Below are 24598 nucleotides of genomic sequence, written 5' to 3'. Positions count from 1 at the left end.
TCTGTATTTTCTATAATGGCTTTAAAAAAAGAAAAGAAGAAGAAGGAGGAGGAGGAGGAGCGGGGAGAGGAGGAGGAAGAAGAAGAAGAAGAGAAGGAGGAGGAGGAGGAGAAAAGAAGAAGAAAAAAAAGAAAAAGAAAAGAAGAAGAAAAAAAGGAGGAGGAGGAAGAGGAGGAGAAGAAGGAAGGAAGAGAAGGAGGAGGAGGGGAGGAGGAAGGAAGAAGGAAGGAGGAAGAAGGAAGGAGGAGGAAGGAGGAAGAAGGAAGGAAGGAAGGAGGGAGGAGGGAGAAGGGAGAAGAGGGAAGAGGGAAGAGGGAAGAGGGAAGAGGGAAGAGGGAAGAGGGAAGGAAGAAGGAAGAAGGAAGAAGGAGACAGTCTCCAGAACTCCAGAAGCCCCTCCTCCCATTTCTACCAGGATAAGTGCTGGATCCTCTACAGACATCTGCCAGGAGTGAACTGAATCCTAACCGTCTTTCATGTCTCCCGACGCCCCAAGTTGGACTTGTTGAATACTCATATATCTAGAGAATGATTTTGTCAAAATGGCCATGTTTTGTTAGTTTGTTTTCATGGGTTTTGTTGAGCAGCTTTAGTTGAGTAGAAAAAGCTCTTATATAAGTTCTCTTCATCAAGTTTCTTCTATTAAAACCTCATTATGATACAGATGAAGGCGAGGAAGGAGGAGGAAAAAGAGAAGGAGAGAGGCAGGAGAAGAGGGGAGAGGAGAGGAGGAGAAAGGAGAGGAGAGAGGGGAGGGAAGGGAAGGGAAAAGGAGAGGAGAGGAGGAGAGAGGAAAGGGAAGGGGAGGGGGAAATAGAGGAGTAGAGGGGAAGAGGGGGGAAGGGAAAGAAGAGGAGAGGAGAGGAAGCAAGAGGAGGGAGGGGAGGGGAAGAGAGGGGAGAGGGATGCTCCCTCCCACAGCAGCAAGCACCTGCCAATGGCTCCTCAATAAGGAGAGGAATCTGGAGAGCAACTCCTCATCACCTTAAAAAAAAAAGCAAAACAAAGCGGAGGAAGATTCACCATTTCCGGGTATTTATAAGCCAAGTCGATCTGGAAATCTTACAGCTACACAACAATATGAAAAGAGCAAAGCTGTGGCTTTTTCCCCAAACACCCATGGAAGCAACCATGTTATTTTTCCCCAAACACCCATGGAAGCAACCATGTTATTCTTTTGTGGGCGAATGGATAAATGAAACGATACACCCACAGAATGGAATATTACTCAGTGGTAAAAACAAATTAGCAGCTGTTCTTATTTTATCTCTGTCCCTGTGACAAATAACCCTGAACGGAAGCACCTTGGAGAAGAAAGGGTTTCTTTGGCTTACAGCCCCGGGTTACAGTCCGTAATTATGGGAAGTCAGGGCAGGAACTTAAAGTACCATGTCCACAGTCAAGAGCAGCCCGAGAATGAATGCAAGGCTCCTTGTTTGCTTGTCTTTCTACTCTCACACATTCCAAGGTCCAAAGCCAGGGGACGGTAGTGCCCACGGTGGGCCTGGTCTTCCTCTAACAGTTAATAATCAAGACAACCCCAACATAGATGGGCCAGCCTGATCTAGACCCCAACATAGATGGGCCAGCCTGATCTAGACCCCAACATAGATGGGCCAGCCTGATCTAGACCCCAACATAGATGGGCCAGCCTGATCTAGACCCCAACATAGATGGGCCAGTCTGATCCAGACAGTTCCTTAATTGATAGTAATTCTAGGTTGAGTCAAGTTCACGGGTGAAACTCACCAGCATGGTTACTAAGCCACAAGAGTGAGTTTTAAACACGTTACTTAGCAAAAGAAGCGACTGAGCCACTCGTATATTATATGATTCCGGTTAAATGACATCCCAGAGAAGGGGAAGCGATGAGGACAGTGAGTAGATCAGTGGTATCCAGCGGATCTGAACAGGAGGAAGGTGACAAAAAAAATGAAGCAGAGGTGGCATTTAGTCTGATTCTGTATGGTACAAGGGAGGCTGGATGACATTAAGCACTTGTCCAAACCCAAAGAACTTCACAGTACAGAGAAGTTTAAATATGCAAAAATTAGAGTCTCACTAAGAGGTCCTGGGATCCCAGGATGAAATGCAGAATTTCAAAGGGAATCTAAAGATATTAAATATAGAAGAAGTCACCTTGCTGAAGGCGGAGACCCCGGGAGCCTTAGAAAGGTGAAGAACTTGAAAACTGAAACAAGAACACACAGGTTGCATACACCCTTTGAAAACAGCTGGTTCCCATCCAGGGAAGGCCCAGCAATTCTACTGCTGTGCACGCACAACCAGAACTGGCAATGGGGCAGCAGGTGAGAGGGGCAGGGAACTTACAGACTGGCAAGGCAGAGGGTCTAAGTCGCCCAAGGTGATAGCTCAGATTTCAAAACATCCCAGGTAAATATGGACACTGCCTACAGAAGGGTCTGTGCACATGTGTGCACACACAGGTTAGTATACATGCATATTTCTTTCACTGTGACTGAGGGAGGCAGGAATCAATGGCACCCTAATCAATGGTAGGAAGCAAGCAGCACTCCTGGAGTCCCAAGAACTCTGACTCCAGCACTATACCAAGAATCGCCCAGGATGAGCCTACAAGGTCAGAATGGGACAAAGTGCTCAAATGAAACCAGCTCCCAACAGTGATTGGGTTTGTCTAGAGGATACAGGAACCAGATGGAACCCCCCCATAACCAAAATTACAATATGAGCAACAGATAGTGCAGAGTTATGAAAAATAAGAACCACCCATGAGTTGACACAGGTGTGAATGAATGTGAATAGATAAAGGCAGAGCACACACACCGGCCATGTAAAATTCCAGATATTTAATGTAAATGCTCTAACCTGTCAGGGCTGGAGAGGCGGCTCAGTGGCTAAGAGCACTGGCTGCTCTGGCAGAGGACCAAGTTGCCAGTCACCTACATTGTGGCCAGCCACTGCTTGTAACTCCAGTTCTATGGGATCTGGCACCCTCTGCTGGCCTCCATAGGCACTGCACTCATGTGCACATACCTACATGTAGACAGAATACTCTGCTGTGGAACTTAGAGAAGGATCTTCTCCGAGCACTTTGCCAGACCAGCATAGTTCCTCACTACATTCTAAATCAGTGGTTCTCAGCCTTCCTAATGCTAGGATTCTTTACTTCAGTTCTTCATGTTGTGGTGACCCCCAGCCATAACATTACTTTCGTTGCTTCATAACTGTAATTCTACTACTATTATAAATTATAATGTAAATACCTGTGTTTTCTGATGGTCTTAGGTGACCTCCCCCATGAAAAGGTCATTCAACCCCCAAAGGGGTCACAACCTGGTTTGAGAGTCACTGTTTTAAATCTTATGCTTATACCCACAGGTAAGCATAGCCACCACCCCCTCAAAGAAGCCTCTCGTTACAGCAAATGGAGACCATCACAGGAAAGCACAATGACCTAACAGAGATATCAATGGGTGGTAGGGAGCCCGGGTCCAGTAGCTATATATACACACAGTGCCTACCATCTTTGGCTCAGGGAGCATCTCAGAAGATAGGGCAGAAATGTAAGAAAGAGCATGAATACAAGCAAGCTTGCTTTATAAAACAGTCTCTCCTAAAAATGACTGCATGAAGAAGAGTAGAATAATGGTAATCGATGGACATTTCAGCACGATAGTTTCAACCCTTAGACAAAGAACTACAGGCAACTACTGACTTCCGGGAGAATGAGCCCTCTTGTTGGTAGTTCAATGTAGAGTGGTCATTCTTGAAACCACACATACACAAGCAACAGGGTGGATGGATGATGAATGGATGGATGGATGGATGGATGGATGGATGGACAGGCATATGATATTGTCTTTGTGTGTGTGTGTGTACACATGTGTGTGCATGTGTGTGTGTATGCACACATGTTTACACAAATTATAAACAAAGGAAAAGAGACTGTCAACTTAAGAGTGGGGAGGGCTTTGGACAGGTTTGAGAAAGAGTATCTAGAAGGGGATGAAGGGATGAAAGGGGGAACTGATATAATTTTATTTCATGGGAAAGTATTTAAAAAAAATACTCCAACCTCAAGACAATGGAATATAACTTTATTTCTTAGATGTGAGGTAGGCATGGTGACTTCTTTCGAGCAATCAACATCAGCAGAGGTATGTCACAACCACAGCATGGCCTTTTGGTATGATATGATAATGAAACACACACACACACCTGGCCTCTGAGATCTATCTCTCAAAACATACAATCCCAGTGTGTCCATGAAAGGCCATTAAACAAACTCTATTGGAGAATATCTTGTCCTCTCTAACCTCAGAAGGTCACTAAAAAGAAAGTCTGTGAGACTGCCTCAGCCACAGGGAGCCTAAAGAGACCCACAATGACTAGACACAGTATCCTGGATAACACTCTAGGTAAAAAAACAAAGGAAGCCTGAGTACAGTGTGGGTTTTAGTTCTTAATTATGTGTTAACATGGTGTCTTAGTTGGGGGTTTATTGCTGTGAAGAGACACCATGACCAAGGGAACTCTTATAAAGGTGAACGTTTATTTAATTGGGGCTGGCTTACAGTTTCAGAGGTTCAGTCCATTATCCTCATGGTGGGATATAAGTATGGCAGCCTATAGGCAGACTTGGTGCTGGAGAAACCAAGAGTTCTACATCTTAATCTACAGGCAGCCAGGAGGTTCTAAATCCACACTGTGCGGAGCCTAAGCATAGGAGACCTCAAAGCCCACCTGCATAGTGACACGCTTCCTCCAACAAGGCCATACCTACTACAATAAGGCCACACCTCCTAATAGTGCCTCTCCTTATGGCCAAGCATCGAAACACATGAATCTATAGGGGTCAAACTTATTCAAACCACCACATACAGCTTCATCCATTTTGACCAGGCACCATACTAAGAGATATGAAATAATGTGAGACCAAATAGGGCTATAGAGACTGTCTGTGTTACTGTTCCAATTTTCCTGTAATTCTAAAACTATATTAAAAGTGAAGCTTATTTTTAAAGATTCTATGTCAGCGTGAAGAGACAGCTCAACAGCTAAGAACATATACAGTTCTTGTAGAAGACCTAGAACTGACTCTTTGCACCCTGGGTCTCCTGTAACTCCAGCTCCAGGGAATAGGGTGCCCTCTTCTGGACTTCATGTGCACCTGCACCCACATATGCACATACTCACATACTCATATACAAACATATACATATAGCTCAAAGTAGTAAATCATCGCAGCCCAGCTCAGCGATAAAATTTCCTGGCAATACTGGTGCTGAGTCTTGACTCTCTGAGGACAGCAAGGCAGCCTTAGCGTCCTGTCTCATGGAGGGTATGCCCAGAAGCCCCTGGGATTTGTTTCTCAGCACCCAGAGCTCCAAGTCTATCTCTCGATGATGTCAGTCAGACTTTCCATTTGACTCCAGCCAAAAGGCTGAGAAGCAACACTGCTCAGCTGTTTCATCAAAAACTCTTGGAATCGCAAGCTGGAATCTAAAGGCATGGACCAGGAATGACTCTGCTGGGTCCCCAGGATGTGGGCAGTGGGCACAGGGGATGCTGTGGGTATCAGTAGAGCCAGGCACAGAGGAAGTGCCTATATTATCCTGCAGCTTCTATGAAGCCACCTCATTTGATAATGTTCTATGTATGACTCAAAGCAACCCAGTTTTGTCAGATACAAAGATACAGCTCCGGACACCAACACGATCGCTTAATGAACTTCAGAAAGTGTACGTGGATATTTAATTAAAAGACTGGCACTCAGGGAGCTAGCTGTTTCTCCCACACACTTGACATCTAAGATGGCAACAGTTTCTACAGTAGCTGCCCATTCATCCTGCACCAGGCTGGTAACAAAAGGTTCTGGTACCGGTACTGCACTCAGTGGGCTCTAGATCCCACCCAGAGATAAGATAGACACTGAACATCTGTGTCCATGCTTCTAGAACAGCAAGGGTGGGGTGTCATTGTCCTGTTTCCCAGCAACCCATGACCCTGTTCTGGGTGGCTCTGACTTAACTCAGTAGTTCTGTGGAGCGGCAACTGTGGGTCCATCTTACAGATAAAGGTAAGTCCGCTGCCAGTTACAACACGGATTTTATATAATGGAAGCCGGATTGGGGCCAGCGGCTGCTCGTTTTACTTCACTTATTCCTACGGAATCTAACCAGGGGTGAGCCGTTCAAGGTGGTGACGGGGCTTCAAAGTAGAGAACTAAAGTTCCTACTCTTGGGCTTCATTGGAGGCAACAAAAAGTTAAGCTGACAACTGAAGCCTGCAGTAACTGTCGATCAGAAGGTAACAGGAAATGTGATACAGGGAGATGCAGGCGTCCCCGGGAATCCAAGGCCACGCCCCTACTAGAGCTCAGGTTAGAGGTGGCGCTGACCAATCATTCATGAAGCTGGATGCACGTGGCTGATGCTAATTTGGGAATTCGCAACACCTTTGACCCAGGAAGGATCAGGAGCCCCTGCGAGCACCTGGTACACATCCCTGTGGCTGTAACATTCTTTCTGCGCCTCCCCACCTCTGAAGATGTGTAGGAAGCTGCTTTCTCACTCGAGCCCTTCAGTCTTTCACCTCAAGGAACTGCTTTTGAGCATCTCAACTCCCTCCAGAGAGATGGCAAGAAGCAGGCAGGGAGAGAGCCTTGGGATACTCGGAAGCACGGGGCTCCACAGTTTGACGGCAGAGAAAGGTCAAGCCGGAGTCTGGTAACTGGGGAAATGCTACAGGACCACCCGGCTCCTGTTCCTCGGATGAATGTAAAGGGACGTACAGTCTCCAGGATCATTCTTAACTGTAAATGAAGGTGCAAATACCAACGTGGCCAGGACAGTCTAAGCTCTTCCCTCCTCTTAGCTGGAGGCTACCATATTCATTATTGTTCTCCTTCCTATGACCAAATGCATAATGCACACTTCTCCCCACAAACACAAAAACCTGAGTTCAATCACACAAACCCACATTAGCCTAGTCAGCAAGTTCCAGGTCCCAGTAAGAGACCCCGCCTCGTAAAACAAGGGAAACAGTTCCTGAGAAATAACATCCTCTGTCTTCCATATGGACATGAACATACATGTATGTGCACGCCCATACATACATAAGGCATACATAAATAAAGCATACATACATGCGAGCATACATCAGAAACTTCAAAGGAAGAAATTTTTCCAGGAGGTAAATGATACAAAGTATCATTCCATTGTAGAAGACAAGGGTATCAGCCAGCCAGCCAGCAGCAGTCTGGAAGTGGGAGGCTGCTCACATGTTAGTAGATCAGGAACTGTGGTAAGGAACACAGCAGCATTCAGCTGTTTCCTCCTTTACCCCCTTTTTATTCATTCTAGGCCACCAGGTCAAATGAAAGTGCCACCCACCCCAGTGAGCCCTCTCTGGACATGAGCCTCAGTGCCGATGCAGACACTTGTCCAACTAACTGACAATCAAAATTAACCTTCAGATGCACCAAGATGTTCACAGCAAAGGAAGGAGCAGCTAAGTCCTCAATATCACACCTTCCCCCTCCCATGTCCGCCCCATACCAGGCCGAAGCCACTGGGCAGGATCCACCCTGCTGAGCCTGGCAAACAAGGGAAGTCTCCACTTGCTTAACCCCACCCAACCTCTCAGGAATACAATACTGGACAGTGAGCTCACCTGCTTCTTCACCTGCTTCCTCACCTGCTTCCTCACCTGCTTCTTCACCTGCCTGCTCACCTGCTTCCTCGCCTGCCTGCTCACCTGCTTCTTCACCTGCCTGCTCACCAGCTTCTTCACCTGCTTCTTCACCTGCATGCTCACCTGCTTCTTCACCTGCTTCCTCACCTGCTTCTTCACCTGCATGCTCACCTGCTTCCTTGCCTGCTTCCTCACCTACCTGCTCACCTGCTTCTTCACCTGCCTGCTCACCTGCTTCTTCACCTGCCTGCTCACCTGCCTGCTCACCTGCCTGCTCACCTGCCTGCTCACCTGCCTGCTCACCTGCTTGCTCACCTGCTTCTTCACCTGCATGCTCACCTGCTTCTTCACCTGCCTGCTCACCTGCTTCTTCACCTGCATTGCATACTCACCTGCTGTGTGCCTTTACTACCCCTCAAAGGAAATGTGTGGCACTGCCCCTGCCTCATAGGACTGTGATGACAGGAAGTGATGCCCACTCTGGGTATGTATTGAATAGAGGGAACGCCCACCACACTAGCTTCCTCCCGTCTGGTCCCACCAAGCTTTTTTGAAATATGAAGGAATGTTTCCCATTAAGACAGCTGGGTAAACTGGGACAAATACCCCTGCACTGAATGCAAGACGTGACAGAGAAAACTCAAAAAGAAAATCCAGAAAGATGAAGCTGGGTTCACAAACATGATTATCTCTTGAGTAAGAGAAACAGGAAAGCCAGAGGGAGAGTGGAGCAGGACTCAAGCAGGGCTCAGAGAAGGGAACCTTGGGAAGGGGCCCCTTCCCAGCTGGAGGACACAAACTCTTCTCTGCAAGATGGGAGAAGGGACCTCAGCCTCAGGGCCACCAGCTAGGCAGGGAGTAAGACTCCCTCCCCAACCTCAGGAAGGAAGACTAAAGGACAGTTGCAAACAGACAGCTGTGTGGTGAGAACTCTGCGCCAGCTGGGGGCAAACACAGGATGAGTAGAGATCTGGGGCGAGGGGCGAGGGGTGGGGGTGGGGTGTCAAGGAAAAAAACAAAAAACAAAAAACGAAAAACAAAAACAAGCAAGTGCAACCTCTCCTGCCCAAATGAGCCAGCACCCAAAATTCCAGAGTTCAGGCAGGAAACAAGAATTAGACCAAGTGTAAACTCATTATCCTGAAACAATCTGACAAGGACTTTAAGACGGTAATGTATCAAATGCTCCACGTGAGAAATACAAGAAAAAATGCACGCTTAAAATGAACTAGAAAACTTCAGACAGAGGCAGAAGAAACACAGATGGCCCAATAAGCAGAATAATGAGCCAGTTAAAAAGCATGTGTCAAATATTTGTGTATCATAGGTAAAGGGCTAATAATACCTCCAAGTTGTAAAGAGCTTTGAAATGCTGAGGATAGAGAAAATAAGACACCGTCTGGGAACAAAGCGAACAAAAGACAGAGTTAGCATTTAAGTAGGAAAAGACTTTTGCTCTGAAGAATAACACAAATTAAAATTCGTAAAATGGGAGGTAAAAATTAAAACAGCATTGAAATGTCATTCGCTTCTTTCCCCTTAGCTTGGTGGAAACTCACCGTATGGATAATATTCCATGCTGCAGAGAATTATGGGAGTTGGGATTTCCCTTTACTTTAGGGAGGGGATATGAGAGGAATCGTCATTATGAAAGGAGATGCATTCTCTGACAAAACTGGTTCTGTACCCACTCTCAAATCCACTTCTAGAAATTGACATGGAACTATACCTCCAATGGCACAAAACACACACGTGCGAGGCTGTTTCACTAGCAAGCCCAGAAAACCAACTTGAGCAATTCCCAAACCACCACCAGGGCCAAACTCATAAAGCAACACCGTTCCTGACGGCCACACACTACATTGGCCTCTCTCACTGATGACAAAGTCCAGCCTCATGAAACACAAGACTCATTTCCAAATGTCAAAACAGACATGTGTTGTCTACAACCAGGTCGGTTCCTCGCCCTGATCACTCACACTTAAGCTACACCTGGCTCTCTGCCTCCCACGAGCCAATTGAGATCTCACCTCTCCCAGGTATCTGAAGAGACAGCAAGGTGTGGTGTGGATGCTACTTACTCACCTTCCTTCCTTCGTGTAAATGATAGCAGCACATTGTGGGGTTCCAGCCATTGCGACATTGAATGAAGCCATGAAGAGCGGTTAGAAAGTCTGTGGAGCATGCTGTCTTCCTGCAGCTGTTAGAGATCCCATCTTTCTGGGGCTCCACAGTGACATTCATGTTGCATGTCCCTCTTTAACCAGTTTATCCACCTTGCTTTCATAGCCTGTGCTACATCCTGCTTTCATAGCCTGTGCTACATTGTCCTCCTCCTATTCAGTACATGCTTAATAAACTCCTGTACTATTCTTGGCACCTGTGGGTCACTGATGGACATGGGTCAGACAATGAGCCTGCCCTCTGGAGCCCCCAGTTGGATTCAGTTCCGTCCACCCTACAATGACGGACATACCCAATCTGCTGATTCAACATGGCAGCTGCTGGTCAATAGTTCATTGAAAATAAAATTAAATTCTTTAATTCTAATTGATTGCAACTTAACTGCAGACAGATGTGTCTGGAGGATACCCTGCTGGACAAAATCTTCATGTACACTGTCTATATCTTAACATAGCGCTTTTGAGTGTCTGACTCCCTGCTTGCCCCCAGATGACGTCCTAAAGGCAAGAGCTACCATAGGTAACCCACATTATCAGAAACAGCAGAGCCCAGAAAAGAGAAGGGCATAAATATTTGACTGGTAAATAAACTAATGTTGGGGTGCAACTGGAGGCCCGAGGAAGCTTCTACCTCTTAGAAGAGAGAGGAAGGGGACTAGGAAATAGCAAATTGGTAAAGTGCTTGCCTAGCGACCATGAGGACTCCAGTTCAGATCCCCCACACCCACTTAAGTTGAGCGTGGTGGTGCATGTCTGTGATCCTAGCACTGGGGCTGCAGAGGCGGGAGGATCCCTGGGGCCTACTGGCCAAGCAGCATAGCCCAATTTAAGGTTCAGTGAGAGGCCTTGCCTCAGGGGGGAAAAATAAGAGAGAATGACCCCGAGGAAGATTCCTGATGTCAGCTTCTGGCTTCTACAGGCATGCATGCCCATACATGCACACACAAGGGGAACAGAGAGTATGAGAGACGAGAACTACATGCAGTGTGTCTCTTCTGGCCACATGTAAGGTTGGCAGCCCAAGGGTGGCTCCTTCCTATCCTCCCTTCCTCCACCATCACCTCAGGAAGCAGAAACAATTCAGAGTAAGGAGGAGAGAGCACCTGACCAGGGCTAGCTGCAACCTGATCATCTTTGGTGATGAACTGGGGCAAGCAAGGAACTGAGAGGGTGCAGTCTGAGAAGCAAAAAGACCCATGTGCTTCCATAGCTGAACAAAGCCACCGCCCTGGGGGCGAAGGAGCCAAGAGATTTCCAGCTCAAGTCCGTAGTAAAATCCAGAGTAAGTCGCAGGGGAAAGTAGTTCCGGGTCTGTGGCTGACCCTGGGGAGAAGTGAAGATAGTGGGCTGTGCTGAGGAGTTGTGGAAGAAAAGGAGTAAAGTCAGAACGGTCAAGATCTTGTTGAGAAATTACATCAGGATCCAATGCAGCCTTGGCGGCTTTTTCAGTGTCCTGGGGGCCAGCAGCAGGTCTTTGCAGGAGGCCGTGGAGAGGAGGGTAAGGAACCAGAGAGGAGATGGCGAGGGGGGAGGAGCTGAAGCTGGAAACCCACCCTGATGGCTCCAACCACCATATCCTGGGAGTTCTAGGTGTGGGGCCAGAGAGTTTAACGTGTACCTACGGCCCTGTGCTTGGAACATGATCTTACTGCTGCTCACGACATTGGGCTCCTAACTGTCTCCACATGCAAATCTCTGACCTCAGGGTCCGAGCAAACTGCAGCACTCAAATCCACGGGTACATTAAAATCCTCTCACTCATGGCAGCCATCACCTGACGAGCTGTAATTATGCCTGAAGAGGTCTACGGTGGATGTGGAGGAAGCTGAGGCCTGAGATTATTTAGAAAAAGCAGGGCGCCATGATTATATACATCCGTGCGGTGTTTGCCGTCAGGTGTCTAAACACCTTAGCCACCCGGCAAAGCATGAATTCAAAACGCACATGGCTTCATTAAAAAGCCTGATGCCACAGTATGGTGTGGTGGGCGGAGCATTTAGGGAAGGTTTCCAGCTCCAACTCCTCCTCTCCCCTCTGCAAAGGAACTACATCTATAGCTCAAATCATTTCTCCCATGTCAAGCCTCCAAGACTCTCTCCATAAGTGTTGCTGTACCAGAAGCCTGGCCCCTGATAACATGGTCCCTAAAGTGTTCAATGTTTATGACGACCTTCAAGACTCCCCGGCCCTCCTGCTCCAACAGAAAACTCATAGGCTCTTCTCTAGTTTTGCTTTCCATGCCTGCCCCTTATGTGGACTATTCGAGGTTCTCAGACAACATGTCCTGACCCTCAGACATCACTTCAGTTGTCCCTTTGGCCAGAGAAGCCTTTTCCATCCACCTGCACTGGCCTCAGTCTCCCTGCCTTGTAAATGGGAGGAGCAGTGGGTACTGCCTGCACATCTGCTGGGACCCGCACAGGGAACGGCTCTCGGGCTGGGCTCGGTAGTATCTGGACATGGACACTGTCTCCTGACTTGCTGCTTCCTCGTTGCTTGCTTTCTTCCCTGAACTTGGAACACCCCGCCGTATCCATCGCTACAGTCTCAGAAGGGGCACGCGGCAGCCAGCTGCATGGTGCCCGGCCCGGAACAGTCCCTTAAAGAATGCTTTATTTAAGATAAAGTGGAACGTATTGATGGGATTTGAGCTCCATGTGTCTTACTTTCCACAAATGTGAATAAAGTATCCTGTCTGCCATCCAGTGCAATCTTCTCTCTCCTCTTTATCTGTCAGAGCTCTCGGAAACCTTCAGAGCTCAAGCCAGCCAGGGCTCAGGGCTCAATCCCTGGTTCTGCATAAACAAGGTATGGTCTTAATCTTACCACTTGGGAAGCAGAGGCAGGGGATCAGGATTTCAAGGTCATGTTCAGCTACGTAGCGTAGTAAGTCTAAGGCTGGGATACATTAGACTCAAAATAGTAAGAGGAGGGGGGAGGGAGGTTGGAGGAGGATGAGGAGGGCAATGATGATGGAGAATGAGGGAGGGAGGAAGAGTTTGTATCCAACTCATGATCCCTGAGGTCCAAGCTCCCACCTGAGCCTCCCAGGTTCTCTCTCGCTGTCTCCAGTGTTTCTCACCATCATCTAGAACTTACAGACTTTTGTGCACTGGGAGCTTCTCATTTAGAAGCCCACTAGTTTCCCATCATGCTTTGCCACACAGACAGGTCATACGTTTTGATTTTGGCTTGCATTTCTTCGATAGCAAAGGGCTACAGGAAATTCACTCTTTTGGGAAGGGCACACCATACCCACTGTAGTGAAGGCAACAGATGCCTTCTGAAAAGCCAGCCATGACTAAGTGAATAACGGGCAAAGGAGGGTTGGTATGGAAGATGGCATAAACATGTGTAGTTAAAGGAAAGAGAGCGTTTAGCTGCATTAAATCTTTGATAAGATACCATGGGTAGGAAGTATCCCATGAGCATGTGGGACACTTAAGGATGGAGAAAGGTGTGGGGACAAGGGCTGGAAAGTTTTGACAGATGCTAGCATGGCATATGTGGAGACGGGGCCCTCCCAGACCCACATAGCAAGCAGAGATGGCTTCAGGGTTTCTTTCATCTCCTGGGTCCTTCCCACTTTCATTCAGTGTCTGCTATGTTTCTGAAATCACCTGCTAACTGGGGGCAGTGGGGGTGGATTGCAAGGTGTTGGAGATCCGACTCTAAGACAAGTGGCCATCACGCTACCCTTATGGGGATTTTTACTGAGCATGGAATTATACAATTACACACACAGATTTGGTCTGACTAGGAAATTTCCCCCAACAGGCTCCTGGGTTGAATGGAAGGTTCCTGAAACTTTAGGAGCTGAGGTCTTAACTGAACGAAGTGGATCACTGGGGGCATACCTTTCAAGGTTGTACCTGATCCCCCCAGCCCCTCCAAATACTCCTGCAGTTTCCTGTCCATCATGAGGTGAAGACATCCTCTCTGCCATGCACTCTTTTTGCTATAGTGATGTGTTTACCCAAGTGCACAGGGACAACCATCCCAGACTGAATCCTCTGAAATCATGAGCCATCCTTCTTCCATTAACTTGCTGTTCTCATGCATTGGGGCTCACTGACGTAAGAGTGATCAATAAGGAGATAACCGAGCTATGGGCACTGCAAGAGGAGGCGCAGTTGTCAGTGAAGAAACTGAGCTCTCGGCGCACAGATAAATGAGCACTGATCCAGGCCGGGAGTCAGGGAAGGTTCCCATGGGAGTCACTCCCTGCGGGAGAGGTGCGTGCGGAATGAACAGCAGCTACTATGCTAAAGAGGGCTGGTATTTAGGAAGCAGGGGGAACCACACATGCAGAAAGCAGAGACAGGGAGGTCTACAGAGAGAGTCTTTAAACCAGTGCTGACTACACAGACTCCCTCATCCAACCGCACATTAGTCCTTGGTCCGAACCCCTGTCACACTGTCAGGATCTCTGGCCATCCTCAGCTTCTCCCTCGCTCATTCAGCCATCTTCAGCTCACATATCACCTCCTCCAAGAGGCCTCTTCCCCTACGCTGGCTCTGATGTCACTTCTCCAGGTCGGTTTCTTCCCCGGGTTCCCCTTAGTGCCACCATTGTGTGTCTAAGACAGCACACACTCAACGTGTATTTGCTAGCTTAATAATAGATGTGTTAAGGAGTCAGTCTACATGGTATATAAAATAATTACTAAAGAGGAAAATGCAAAGATCAAAATAGGAAAAAAAAATAGAACATTACAAAAAGAAAGAGTTAGCTATCATCAAACATCTATCACACAGCAGGTGGTATTCTAATGGCTCTATAAATTATTAATTCAATTAATTTTTTTGCCCCGACTTATGAAGCACGAATGTATTTCATCAGTGATTCCCAGAGAAGCAAGGCAATCAATCTGAGGCGGCACGTAGATGGCCGACTGCCCAGCATCCTCTGTGTTGGCATATGCCCGTGCCTGGGCAGTTCCTGGGGCCAGACACATGGGAGCACACAGAACATACACTCGGGCCGACAAACTAAAATTAAACAACCAAGTTTGGAAGACCAAAACAGAGACTGGCTGTGGCCAGGGTTGGCAAGAGTATGTACGTCTGCAGCAGCCTGTGTGTCATCGAAGAGAGACAGTTAAGTCCCAGCATGCTGGAAGAACCTCTGTGGCTAAAAGGCAGAGTAGATTCACATGTCCTTGCCCAGAAAGGGGGACAGGACTGACTCAGAGTTTAGGAGGAAGCCAGTGATAGAACAGGTACAGGACCAACTGCTACCTCCAGTCACTACTGAGATGTCACTTCAGGAAGTCTTGAAGATGATGGATGGATGGATGGATGGATGGATGGATGGAGGAGTCCCGGTTTACTTCCTAGTTGCTGTAATAAAATGCTGGCCCACAACAACTTGGGGAAGAAACAGGTTTATCTGGCTTACATGTCAAGAGTCCATCATCAAAGGAAGGCAAGGCAGGAACTTAAGGAGGAACCAGAAGTCAGGAGCTGGAGCAGAGACCATGGAGGACCAAGCTGCTTGCTGGCATGGTTCCCGGATGCTGCTTAACTAAGTTTTGTATACAGCCTAGGCCCACCTGCCAAGGGATGGTACTACCCACAGTGGGGCTGGGTCCTCCTACACCAATTAGCAATTAAGAAAAATGTCCCACAGGCATAGCCATGGGCCAACCAGAGCCAGGCGGTTGGAGGTCCCTCTTCTCAGATGATTCTAGGTCTGTGTCAAGCTGACAGCTGAAGCTAACAGAGTAAATAGATAATAGATAGAGAGGGAGGGAGGGAGGGAGGGAAGGAGGGAGGGAGGGAGATAATACATAGACAGAAAGATGATGGGTGAGATTGATAAACTGACAGACAGATAGATAGACAAACACAGACAGACAAACAGATACAGATGGATGGTGGATGGTTGATGATTGCCAATCAATAAGTAATAAGTAGAAAATGTTATTTCTTTTCATGGCTCAATCAACCAACATTTGAATAGCTACTTAAGTATTACATATATTGTAATAAATTACATAAAATAATGAATAATATACCTAGAAAAGAGTCCAGAAACAACCATTAAAAATATTAACAGAAACGACCTCTAAATAAGGTTTGAGGTGGAGAAGAGGGAGACATGTACTTGGAATATTTTATAACATACATGAATTAGTTTTAAGTTTAAAAAAAGAAGAAGAAGAAGAAGGGGGGAGGAGAAAAAGAAAAACACAGTTCAAGGAATTAGCTGTGCCACACTAAGAACATGTGTTTCTTCCCTCACTTGGAGTGACTTTAAAAGTACAGTAAAAGTTTATTAAAAAAAAAACAAAACATAAATACAGGCAATATGATGACTCAGCAGGTGAAGGCGCTCACTGCCATACCTGATGACCTGAGTTCAATCCACGGGACTCACAGTATGGAAGGAGAGAGCTGACTTTCTGCTGAAAGTTGTCCTCTGACCTCCAGAATCACGCTATGGTACACCACATGCACACACACCACACACACACACACACCACACCACACACACACACACACACTCACACACACACCACATCACACACACCACACACACACACACACCACACACACACACACACCATAGACACACACCACACACACACACCACACACACACACAGACACACACACCACACACACCACACAAACACACACACCCCACACAACATACACAGACACACACACCACACACAGACATACACACACGCACACATACACACACATACACACCACACAGAGACAGAGAGAGACAGAGAGACAGAGATTGGTGCATATACAAAGAGAGTGGCTGGCTAGATAGACAGACAGACAAACAGACAATAGATAGTTAGATGAATGAATGCAATTAAAATAAACAAACTTGAAAAAAAATCTAGGCCATGACCTAACTGGAGAAAGTCAATTTCCCTCTTGGGTTTGCCAGCGGTTTGGTTGCTCCTACTTAAGAGAGCTTTAGATTTTTCCATCCTAGCCCAGCACCCTCTGTAGAGTGCAGTGGCCAACTTAGACCAGAATTTAGCTTCACCGCACAAAGGGCTTAAATGCATCCATTAGCACCAGTTACTTGCCACACATGGAAGGGCAAAGCATAAAGCCCTTAAGCCCTTGTATTACTGGCTTTGAAAACTCCCCACCTCTGAACACCAAAAGGCCTGGCCAGTGCTGGTTTCGCATATGTAGCTGGCACTGGACAAAAGCAAAAAGAACAGCCGTGGGCCAGGTTTCACAGGCAAGTTGAGGGCTGTCACTCAAGATACCCAAAGCCATCCTACATCAGATGCCCCTGTGCCTCTTTCAGGACAAAACCAATGCTCTGGGAAGCAATAGTGGCTGAGAGAGCCAGATTTCAAGATCAAAGCAGGGAGTAAGAAATGTTTAGAACAGTTTTGAGGCAGTACTGAGGGGACTGAGAGAAGCCAGAGGGTCACTGAGGACAACGACTGACCACTGGGCTCAGAGTGAGACCAACTGAAAATTTTCCTTTCTTGTCTCCCTGACCGGTCTGGAAATCCGCACTGTCTGAGACCCACCAGAGAAACCTGGAGTGTGTTCTCTGGTCCAAGAGTTCTGCATGAGTCAGGGGCAGCCCAGCCCACCCACTCGCTCTAGAATCCTCATTTACATTATCCATTCTGGAACACAGAACTGACCACTCAGCCTCAGGCTCCTGCTGGAGCTTTCTAAGAGTGAGTTCAGTCTTAAGTTATATTTATTTTAGTTGGTGTTGGGGGGGAGAGAGGGAGAGAGAGAGAGGAAGGGGGGCAGGAAAGGGGAAAGAGAGAAGAGGATAAAGGAAGGAGGGATGAAAAAGGGAGGGAGGGAGAAGGGAGGGAGAGAAAGAAAGAAAGACTCATGTATGGAAGGCTGTCCCTGAACTTGCTAGGTAGCCAAGGATTATCTTGAATTTCTGACCCCCGGGCTCCATGCTCAGAGCATCACAATTACAGGCATGCAGCACCTGAGGCTCTGACCCAAGAGTTCACACATCAGGCAGGCACTCTAACAACCATGCTTAAGTTGTACTTTCTGTGAACTTAATCTTATCAAAGGTTTGCACATTCAAGTCAGAGAAGAACACCCCAGTTATGTTTGTGGGTAATCAGGGTTTACAAATTGCTTTTCTCTGCCCCCAAAGTCAGGTGGGTATTACTTCGAGGTCAGCTCTGGGGTTAAATTGCCTGGGCTTGTCTCCTGAGCCCAACCTGTGCCATCTGTAGCCTCCTCCTGCACTTTAATATGGGTGTAACAGCTGCCTCTAGAGGCCGCCACGAGGACCACAGAGCATCCTTTGCGAACATCAAGAGTCTCACAATATATAGCTCCTTTACCCTGCTTCTCCCATTCCACGGCTCTCCCTCACACTTCAACGAGTCACAAAGGCAACTGGAAGGTTCCAGGCATAAGAACGCCTACTCTTCGGCGAGGCCCCTGGCTCTCACAACCGCATATGTTTTCACCTACCACCCACAGTTTATTAGTCAATGGTGGTGGTTTCCAAAATGGGGTTCCTGGGCCAACAGTACCAACTTGGCTCTGTTCAGGTTCCAGCCCACCCTCCAGGGGTGCTGAGTCTAGCTCTGCCTTTGTCGGGTCCCAAGTACTCCCCACGATCACAGTGTGAGTTGTCTACCTCGGTTCTGATCTGCAAATAAGGGAAAGCAATAACCGCATAGAGAGTATGTAGGTTGAGGTGAACACCCTGGAAGAGAAGGCTGGGATCCTGTCAAAGGATGGATGGATGGAAAATGGCAAAGGATGCCTACCTATCAGGGAGGGGACATACGTGGGCAGGAACAATGCAGGGAATAGTGAATCACGGAAGGCCTGGGAGACAGACAGACAGACACCGACATGTGGAGAAATGATATGCGGAAATCAGAGAACGGGGGGGCACAGGGCTTGAGGGCCCTTGGAGAGCACTGACTGGGCAGCCATGCTTTGCTCTAGGGTTCAAAGGGAATGAGGGTACCTGCTGGGGGGGGTGGTCCCCAGGGGTTAAAGCACAAATGGGTCTTTAAAAGAACCAGGCTGTGGCCTCTGTGGACAGTCAGGGCAGGGGAGTTCCGACCAGAGCAGGAGGGGGAGGGATCCCTAAAGGGACAGCTGCTCAGCACAGCTGAAGCCTATCTTTCTTAAGAAAGAGACATGGAGACAGAGAGGCAGAGACAGACAGACAGACAGACAGACAGAAACAGAGAGACAGAGAGAAATCCCTTATGTGGGAAGTACACAGTCAAGGAAGAGACCTTTTTTTTTTTTTTTTTTTTTTAAACCATGCTCTTACAAGTTTAAAAATGCGGGAGAACATCCCCAGATCTGGCAGCGAGGCGTCTATGAGCCATCGCTCACAACCACACACGTCCGTGGGGGCGGCCGTCCACACTCAGCTATTAAAACTCATCGTTTGACAGGAGTGATTCACACCTGCCCCCCCCCTCCAGCCCCAGGTCCCCATTCACTCGGATGGGGCGGGGCTCATTCTAACAAGCTCCCAGAGGGATACTGAGGCAGATGGTCCGTGGACTGCAGAGTCGTTTTCACCCCAGGAGAAGAGTCGGAACAGAGGTGGGCACTGAGCCATGCATGCCATATTCATCTTGAGCTTCAGCGGGGAGAGGCGTGATGTGAACCCAGAATGTGCCACCCACTGGAGCCCTGGGCTGTGGATTGTTCCTATACCATAAGGAAGTCATATTACATAAGTTACTTCTTTCTATGTGGAAGTTAAGTCACTGAGGGGGGGGAGACATTTAAAAAGTGAACACCCCATATCCCAAACACTGCCCTGAGGTGCAGTCAGGAGCCCTCTGGGATGCTTCTGCAGGGCAAATAGGGGGAACCCCTAAGTCCTACACCCCACTGGTCAAATGGCACTAGATCCTTAGGTTTGTTTGGGTCAGAGAAAGATTAGGAGGAAAAAATTTTCAATGCCTAACCTATATGCGGGCACTGCCCTCAACAAAGCTTCCCTAAGGCCAGAAGCATGAACAGAGAGAGACATGTTTGGTCTCACTACACCTCTGAATCTCAGACTGCTCTCAATGGCAAGGATTCTGCCTCCGCTTCCCCAAGTGCTTGACCCACCTGGGTAATAAGCTAGCTGCAACCAAAGTGTCAGAGGGTGACTGAGGCAGGAGCCGTTTCTCCCACTACATTCGAGTTGTATATAAATAGGGCAAAGCTGTTCCATGTATTACATGGGACTCCATCCATGGAGTCAACCTCTGGTGCTTACTCAACCTAAAAGTCTGAGCCCAACAGCTTAGCCAAGGGTAGATTTTAAGTTACAAAAGATGGGCCCTTACTCCTCTCTTTGCATCTCTCTACTCTAGCCAGCGCCCAGCAGGGCAGTGGTCCTGAACCGGTGCTCCAAGAGTCAGACTTGAATTGAAGGGCTCTGGTGTCTGATGGCAAATGACACGGCCCAGTCATCCTGGTACAGAGTCTAACACACAGAAGCCGCCGAGGTACCCGTCAAGAGCCAGTCTCCTGGAGCCTCTCCGTCTAAGACAGTCCATCAGATACTGTGGGATCCGCCTACATTTGTCACAGGTATCCAGGGGGATATTAGACACATGAAATATGAGACCAACAGCCTTATCCTCATAGGAGCTTGTGGGCGCCAACTAGAAAGGATGTAATTAAGCAAAAAGTTTGGGAGGGCTACAAACACAATGGAGGTGGGTGGCAGCTTCCTCTCCCTTCCAGCTGGGGCCCTGGGATGTGTGAATATACATTATCTGGAGAAGATAGCAAGACAACAGACAGAGGAGGAAAAAGGTCCAGAATAGCTATAAACGCGCAGGGACTTTGGCGGGTCAGCTGGCTAGCAAGTTTCTCAGGTGATGAGGTATCTGGCCCCATTAGCGAGTTGGCATTCAAGGTGGGTTGACAGGAGCAAAATGCTAACAGTTGCACTCCACCTCAGAAAGCAGCACAGGGCATGGGGAGAGACACCCACCCTGTGCATCACACTGCTGTCTGGCAGTCAGTCAGCAAACCATCCTCCCTTAGTGTTCCTCCTTACTCTTAGGGAAGCTGCATGTCTGGCAGGGGGAGTGTTATCAGCTCAGTTACTGGGACCCTTTGCCCAGGCTCCTGCTCTTGTACCCCATGAGCCAAAGAGGCTTCCCCTGACCGCCCTTTCCTGCATCAACGGGGGGATTTTGCAACTGCTAGCAGCTGTCACGGGAACATCAAACGGGGATGTTTATGCCAAGCCTCGTTTACACAAGCTACTTCTTCCCCCAAGAGATGAATGTTTAAAACAAACAGCGCTTCCATATGCTCGAAGCACAGGCATATCAGCACTGGGGGATCCCCAGATGGAAGCATGAGTCAGGCTGGGGCAGATGCCTAAATAAATCACGTTAGGGTGAGATTCCTCTCTGGAGCAGGAGGAAGCTCTAAGCAATTGCCCAGGTTCCCCTAAAGATGGCAAGCTCTCCCCAACGGAGCATACTCAGAACGGTCCAGACCCCACACTCAGCATCATCACTGACAGGCAGGCACTTAACTCATGACCTAGCCCACTCGTTACCACCTGCATCTCTGCATCCGTGTTCACTCTCATACCATCAGGGGCATCTGAGGGCCCTGCACACTGGGCATGCACTGTTGTGTGCCCATTAGGTATTTCCTGAAGCTCCTGAGACTTCAGGCTCTGATCTCTGTATATGAAGATGCCTGTGGGTATAACACAAGGGTGTTTGAGAATGGAGGGGGCATGACACTGGAGCACACAGCTTGCCCAAAGACACAGGCCACTGAGGTCTTTGTGAAGGAGCAGTCTGGCCACTGAGGATGTCACAGCACGAGAAGCTCAGGGTTCACTGCCTCCGGAGACTGTAAGAGGAAGAATTCATGTCCTAACACAAGCTACCTACAGTCTATGTTGCTTCCAGGACAGGGCAGAAAGGAACAGGCAAGAGAGCTGGCACAGGGCGGGGTTGGAACTGCAGTTAGGACCAACCCACTATAGTTTCCCCCAAGAGTCACAGTTTGAAACTCTGTATCCCATTTAGCAGTACCAAGAGGCAAAGCCTGTGGGATGAGATAAGCTCATGAGAACTGCACCATCTTGAAAGGGATTGGTGGCTTTATAAAGGAAGCTCTGCCCAGTCTGGGCGACCGTGAGTCCAGGGCAAGCCTGGTCTGAGCATAGAGACTGTATAAAGAAATTGAAGAAGCATGACAGGAGTTGTACTGTCCCATGTCCCATGCATGGACACAGCTGGAAGTTAGTCATGCTCCACCTAAGAGGAACAGCCCTCTGCCGACGCTGCTGACACCAGAAGAGCGGGCATCTCCCATCATGCGCTAACTTGGAGAACTCCATCTGTAAATAGCGTGGACAGGAGGACAGCCCCCAAGGCAGCCCCTCCCTGGACAAAGGCTGTAAGTCTCAGGGGAGGTGTAGGCCCTCTGGGGATGACTTCTGTCTCCTAGGATGTTGAGCTGCCCCCACCTCCAGGGATGTGGATCTGGTGTGATGACTACAGCCTAGGGTATGCTACAGTGTAGTGGAGAATCTCTCTTTTTTCTGTATTTAACAGTATGGGGGGGTTGGATGTCCCCTTTACATCACAGGATCTCATTACAGTGGCCCAGGCTGGTCGTGAACTCAACCTGTAGCCTGGAGTGACCTTACATTTGCAATCCTCCTGCCCCAGCCTCTCACATAGCTGGGATGACAGGCCTAGCTGTAGTTAGGCCTTTGTAACCTGCCGCAGGCCTCATATAGCACCTGTGGCTTGATAGCCCCATATGCAAAGGTGTCTAATAACCAGCAAAGGCTTGAGGTCAAATGTCCATGGCCTTGACGTGAGAGAACAAGAAAGGCAGAATTAAGAGGTAGCTAAGAGTCAAAGACAGAAGGTAGGTAACAACTTAAGATATTTCCCTAGGTTGAAAGAAAAATCAGACCAAAGGGCTGAAGACATGGCTGGCTTGGTGGGTAGAGTCCTTACCTAGCATGCATAATGCCCCGTGTTCCACCTTTACCTGAGACTAATAGTGCCTGCATGAAATCCCAGCACCCAGGAGACAGAGGCAGGAGACAGGGTGGCCAAGGCCATCCTAGAATACTTGGTGAGTTTGAGGCCAACCTGGACCACATAAGATCCTGCCTACAACAACAACAGCAACACAGCTGTCCACCAACCAAGACCAACCCAACCCTGAGAGAAAGAAAAGCCACAGACCGACTCCATTCTCCACCAGCGCGGAGTGGGTCCCGTCGCAGTCACTGGCCTCCTGCTCTCCAAGCTGGTCGTTCAACTCCAGATCCGGCTGATGGGACCCATTTCCAAAGTGTGACTCGTCCTTCTCAGAGCCAGCATCTCCATTCTCCAGGCCGTTCTGAGCCTTCTTCAGGGGCATGATCTGTAAGCCACTGGGGGTAGTCCTATAGGACACAGTCTTGGTGGCCCTGTCTGGAGCCTTGCCCGAAGACCCCTTCTTGGGCCTGGACAGGGGAGAGTTGACGCGCTTCCGCTTATGGGAAGATGGTTTGCTCTTCCCGGGTTCCAGAGGCCGATGGGAGAGTCTTTCCACTGGCAGGCCGCGGGCGTCACGGAGGAGCTTGGAGGCTCCGGCCTGCTTCCCGGACTTCACCCTCTTGTCCTTGGACAAGTGGAGCCCGTTGAACTCGTCAATAAACTCCTCACAGTGCAGGAGGTGATGCTCCGGTTCCCACGTGTCCTCCGTGCTGCCGTAGCCTTTCCATCGGATAAGATATTCCCATTTCCCTTTCTTGTTCTTCCTCTTGTCCACAATCCTTTCAACCTGGGGATGCAAGACGAAGAGGGTGAGAAGATGTAGGACCCAAGGATCATTTTCCAAAGGAGTCCCAAGCCGTCTGAGGTCTGGGTACAGACGGGCAGACAGACCTCAGAGTCCCCGCTAAACATCTGCTAGTCTGGCCGCCAACATCCAACCTAGAAATTCAGAGTGGAAACGAATTCATTAACAGTCAAGCTTGCTTACTAGCCTGCAGATGTGCTGTGTACTTGAAGGGCTTTCAGACAGACAAGAATGTGACACGTAGAGGAGAAGCCATCTGCGATTTCTGCTGAGCAATAGACAAGTGTAAAGTGACAGGTGACATGTAAGATTGTGCCTAACTGGTTACTCGGTGTTCAAGGAAAGCCTTGTGCTCAGGTATACAAAAACCGCCCCACGCACTCCTGCAGAACCCACACAGCACTTTATCTGGGTTGCTGACCGACTTCACGAGGTCATAAAAATAAATAAATGGGCCAGCCTTCGCTACCCTGAGGGGCTGGTGCTTGTTATTTTGGGTAAGGGTCCTTGTTCCAGTCAATCTCAGGCCAAAAAGAATACAATACTCTCAGGAGTGCTATGGAGGGAGCTGGCTTGTTTTGGAGCTCAGCTTAAGGCCCCAGGTTTTAGCTTAGCCACAGCACGCCTGCCTCTCAGACAAGAGGCCCTGGATTTGACTCTGCATCCCTGGCCCTCCCTCTCAAAACTAAAACATCACAATCATGACCGTGTTCAGGGTGGTTCTCCTGGCTATCCCCCGCTGGGAGCACCCACACTCTTGTTGAAATCACAGGACTCCAAGCCTTCTCTAGAGATTCTTAGTTTCAGGGCTGCAGAGTGGACTCTGACTTTGAAAACCCTCTCTGACAAAGGTTTCTACAAAAGTAAGTAATATTAATTGAGCAATACTACAGATGGCATACTAACTTATCTTTGTGATACCATTGTTATTTTTATATAATAAAT

General features: G+C 48.4%; 1 protein-coding gene across 1 annotated transcript in view; it reads right to left on the bottom strand.

The window, feature by feature from the left end:
• The window catches only part of Cdyl2 (chromodomain Y like 2), a 170343-nt gene that overhangs the window by 31646 nt on the left and 114099 nt on the right, over positions 1 to 24598 (bottom strand). Inside the window, exon 2 of the mRNA XM_021170904.3 lies at positions 23053 to 23635. Within this exon, the coding sequence (XP_021026563.1) occupies positions 23053 to 23635 (583 nt within the window). The remainder of the gene's footprint in view (positions 1 to 23052; positions 23636 to 24598) is intronic.

The sequence above is a fragment of the Mus caroli genome, unplaced genomic scaffold (genome assembly GCF_978045245.1).
Source record: "Mus caroli unplaced genomic scaffold, Mus_caroli_1 scaffold_10, whole genome shotgun sequence".
Taxonomy (NCBI): domain Eukaryota; kingdom Metazoa; phylum Chordata; class Mammalia; order Rodentia; family Muridae; genus Mus; species Mus caroli.
Note: the sequence above shows the minus strand (reverse complement) of the source record. Positions and strands in the feature narration are given on the sequence as shown.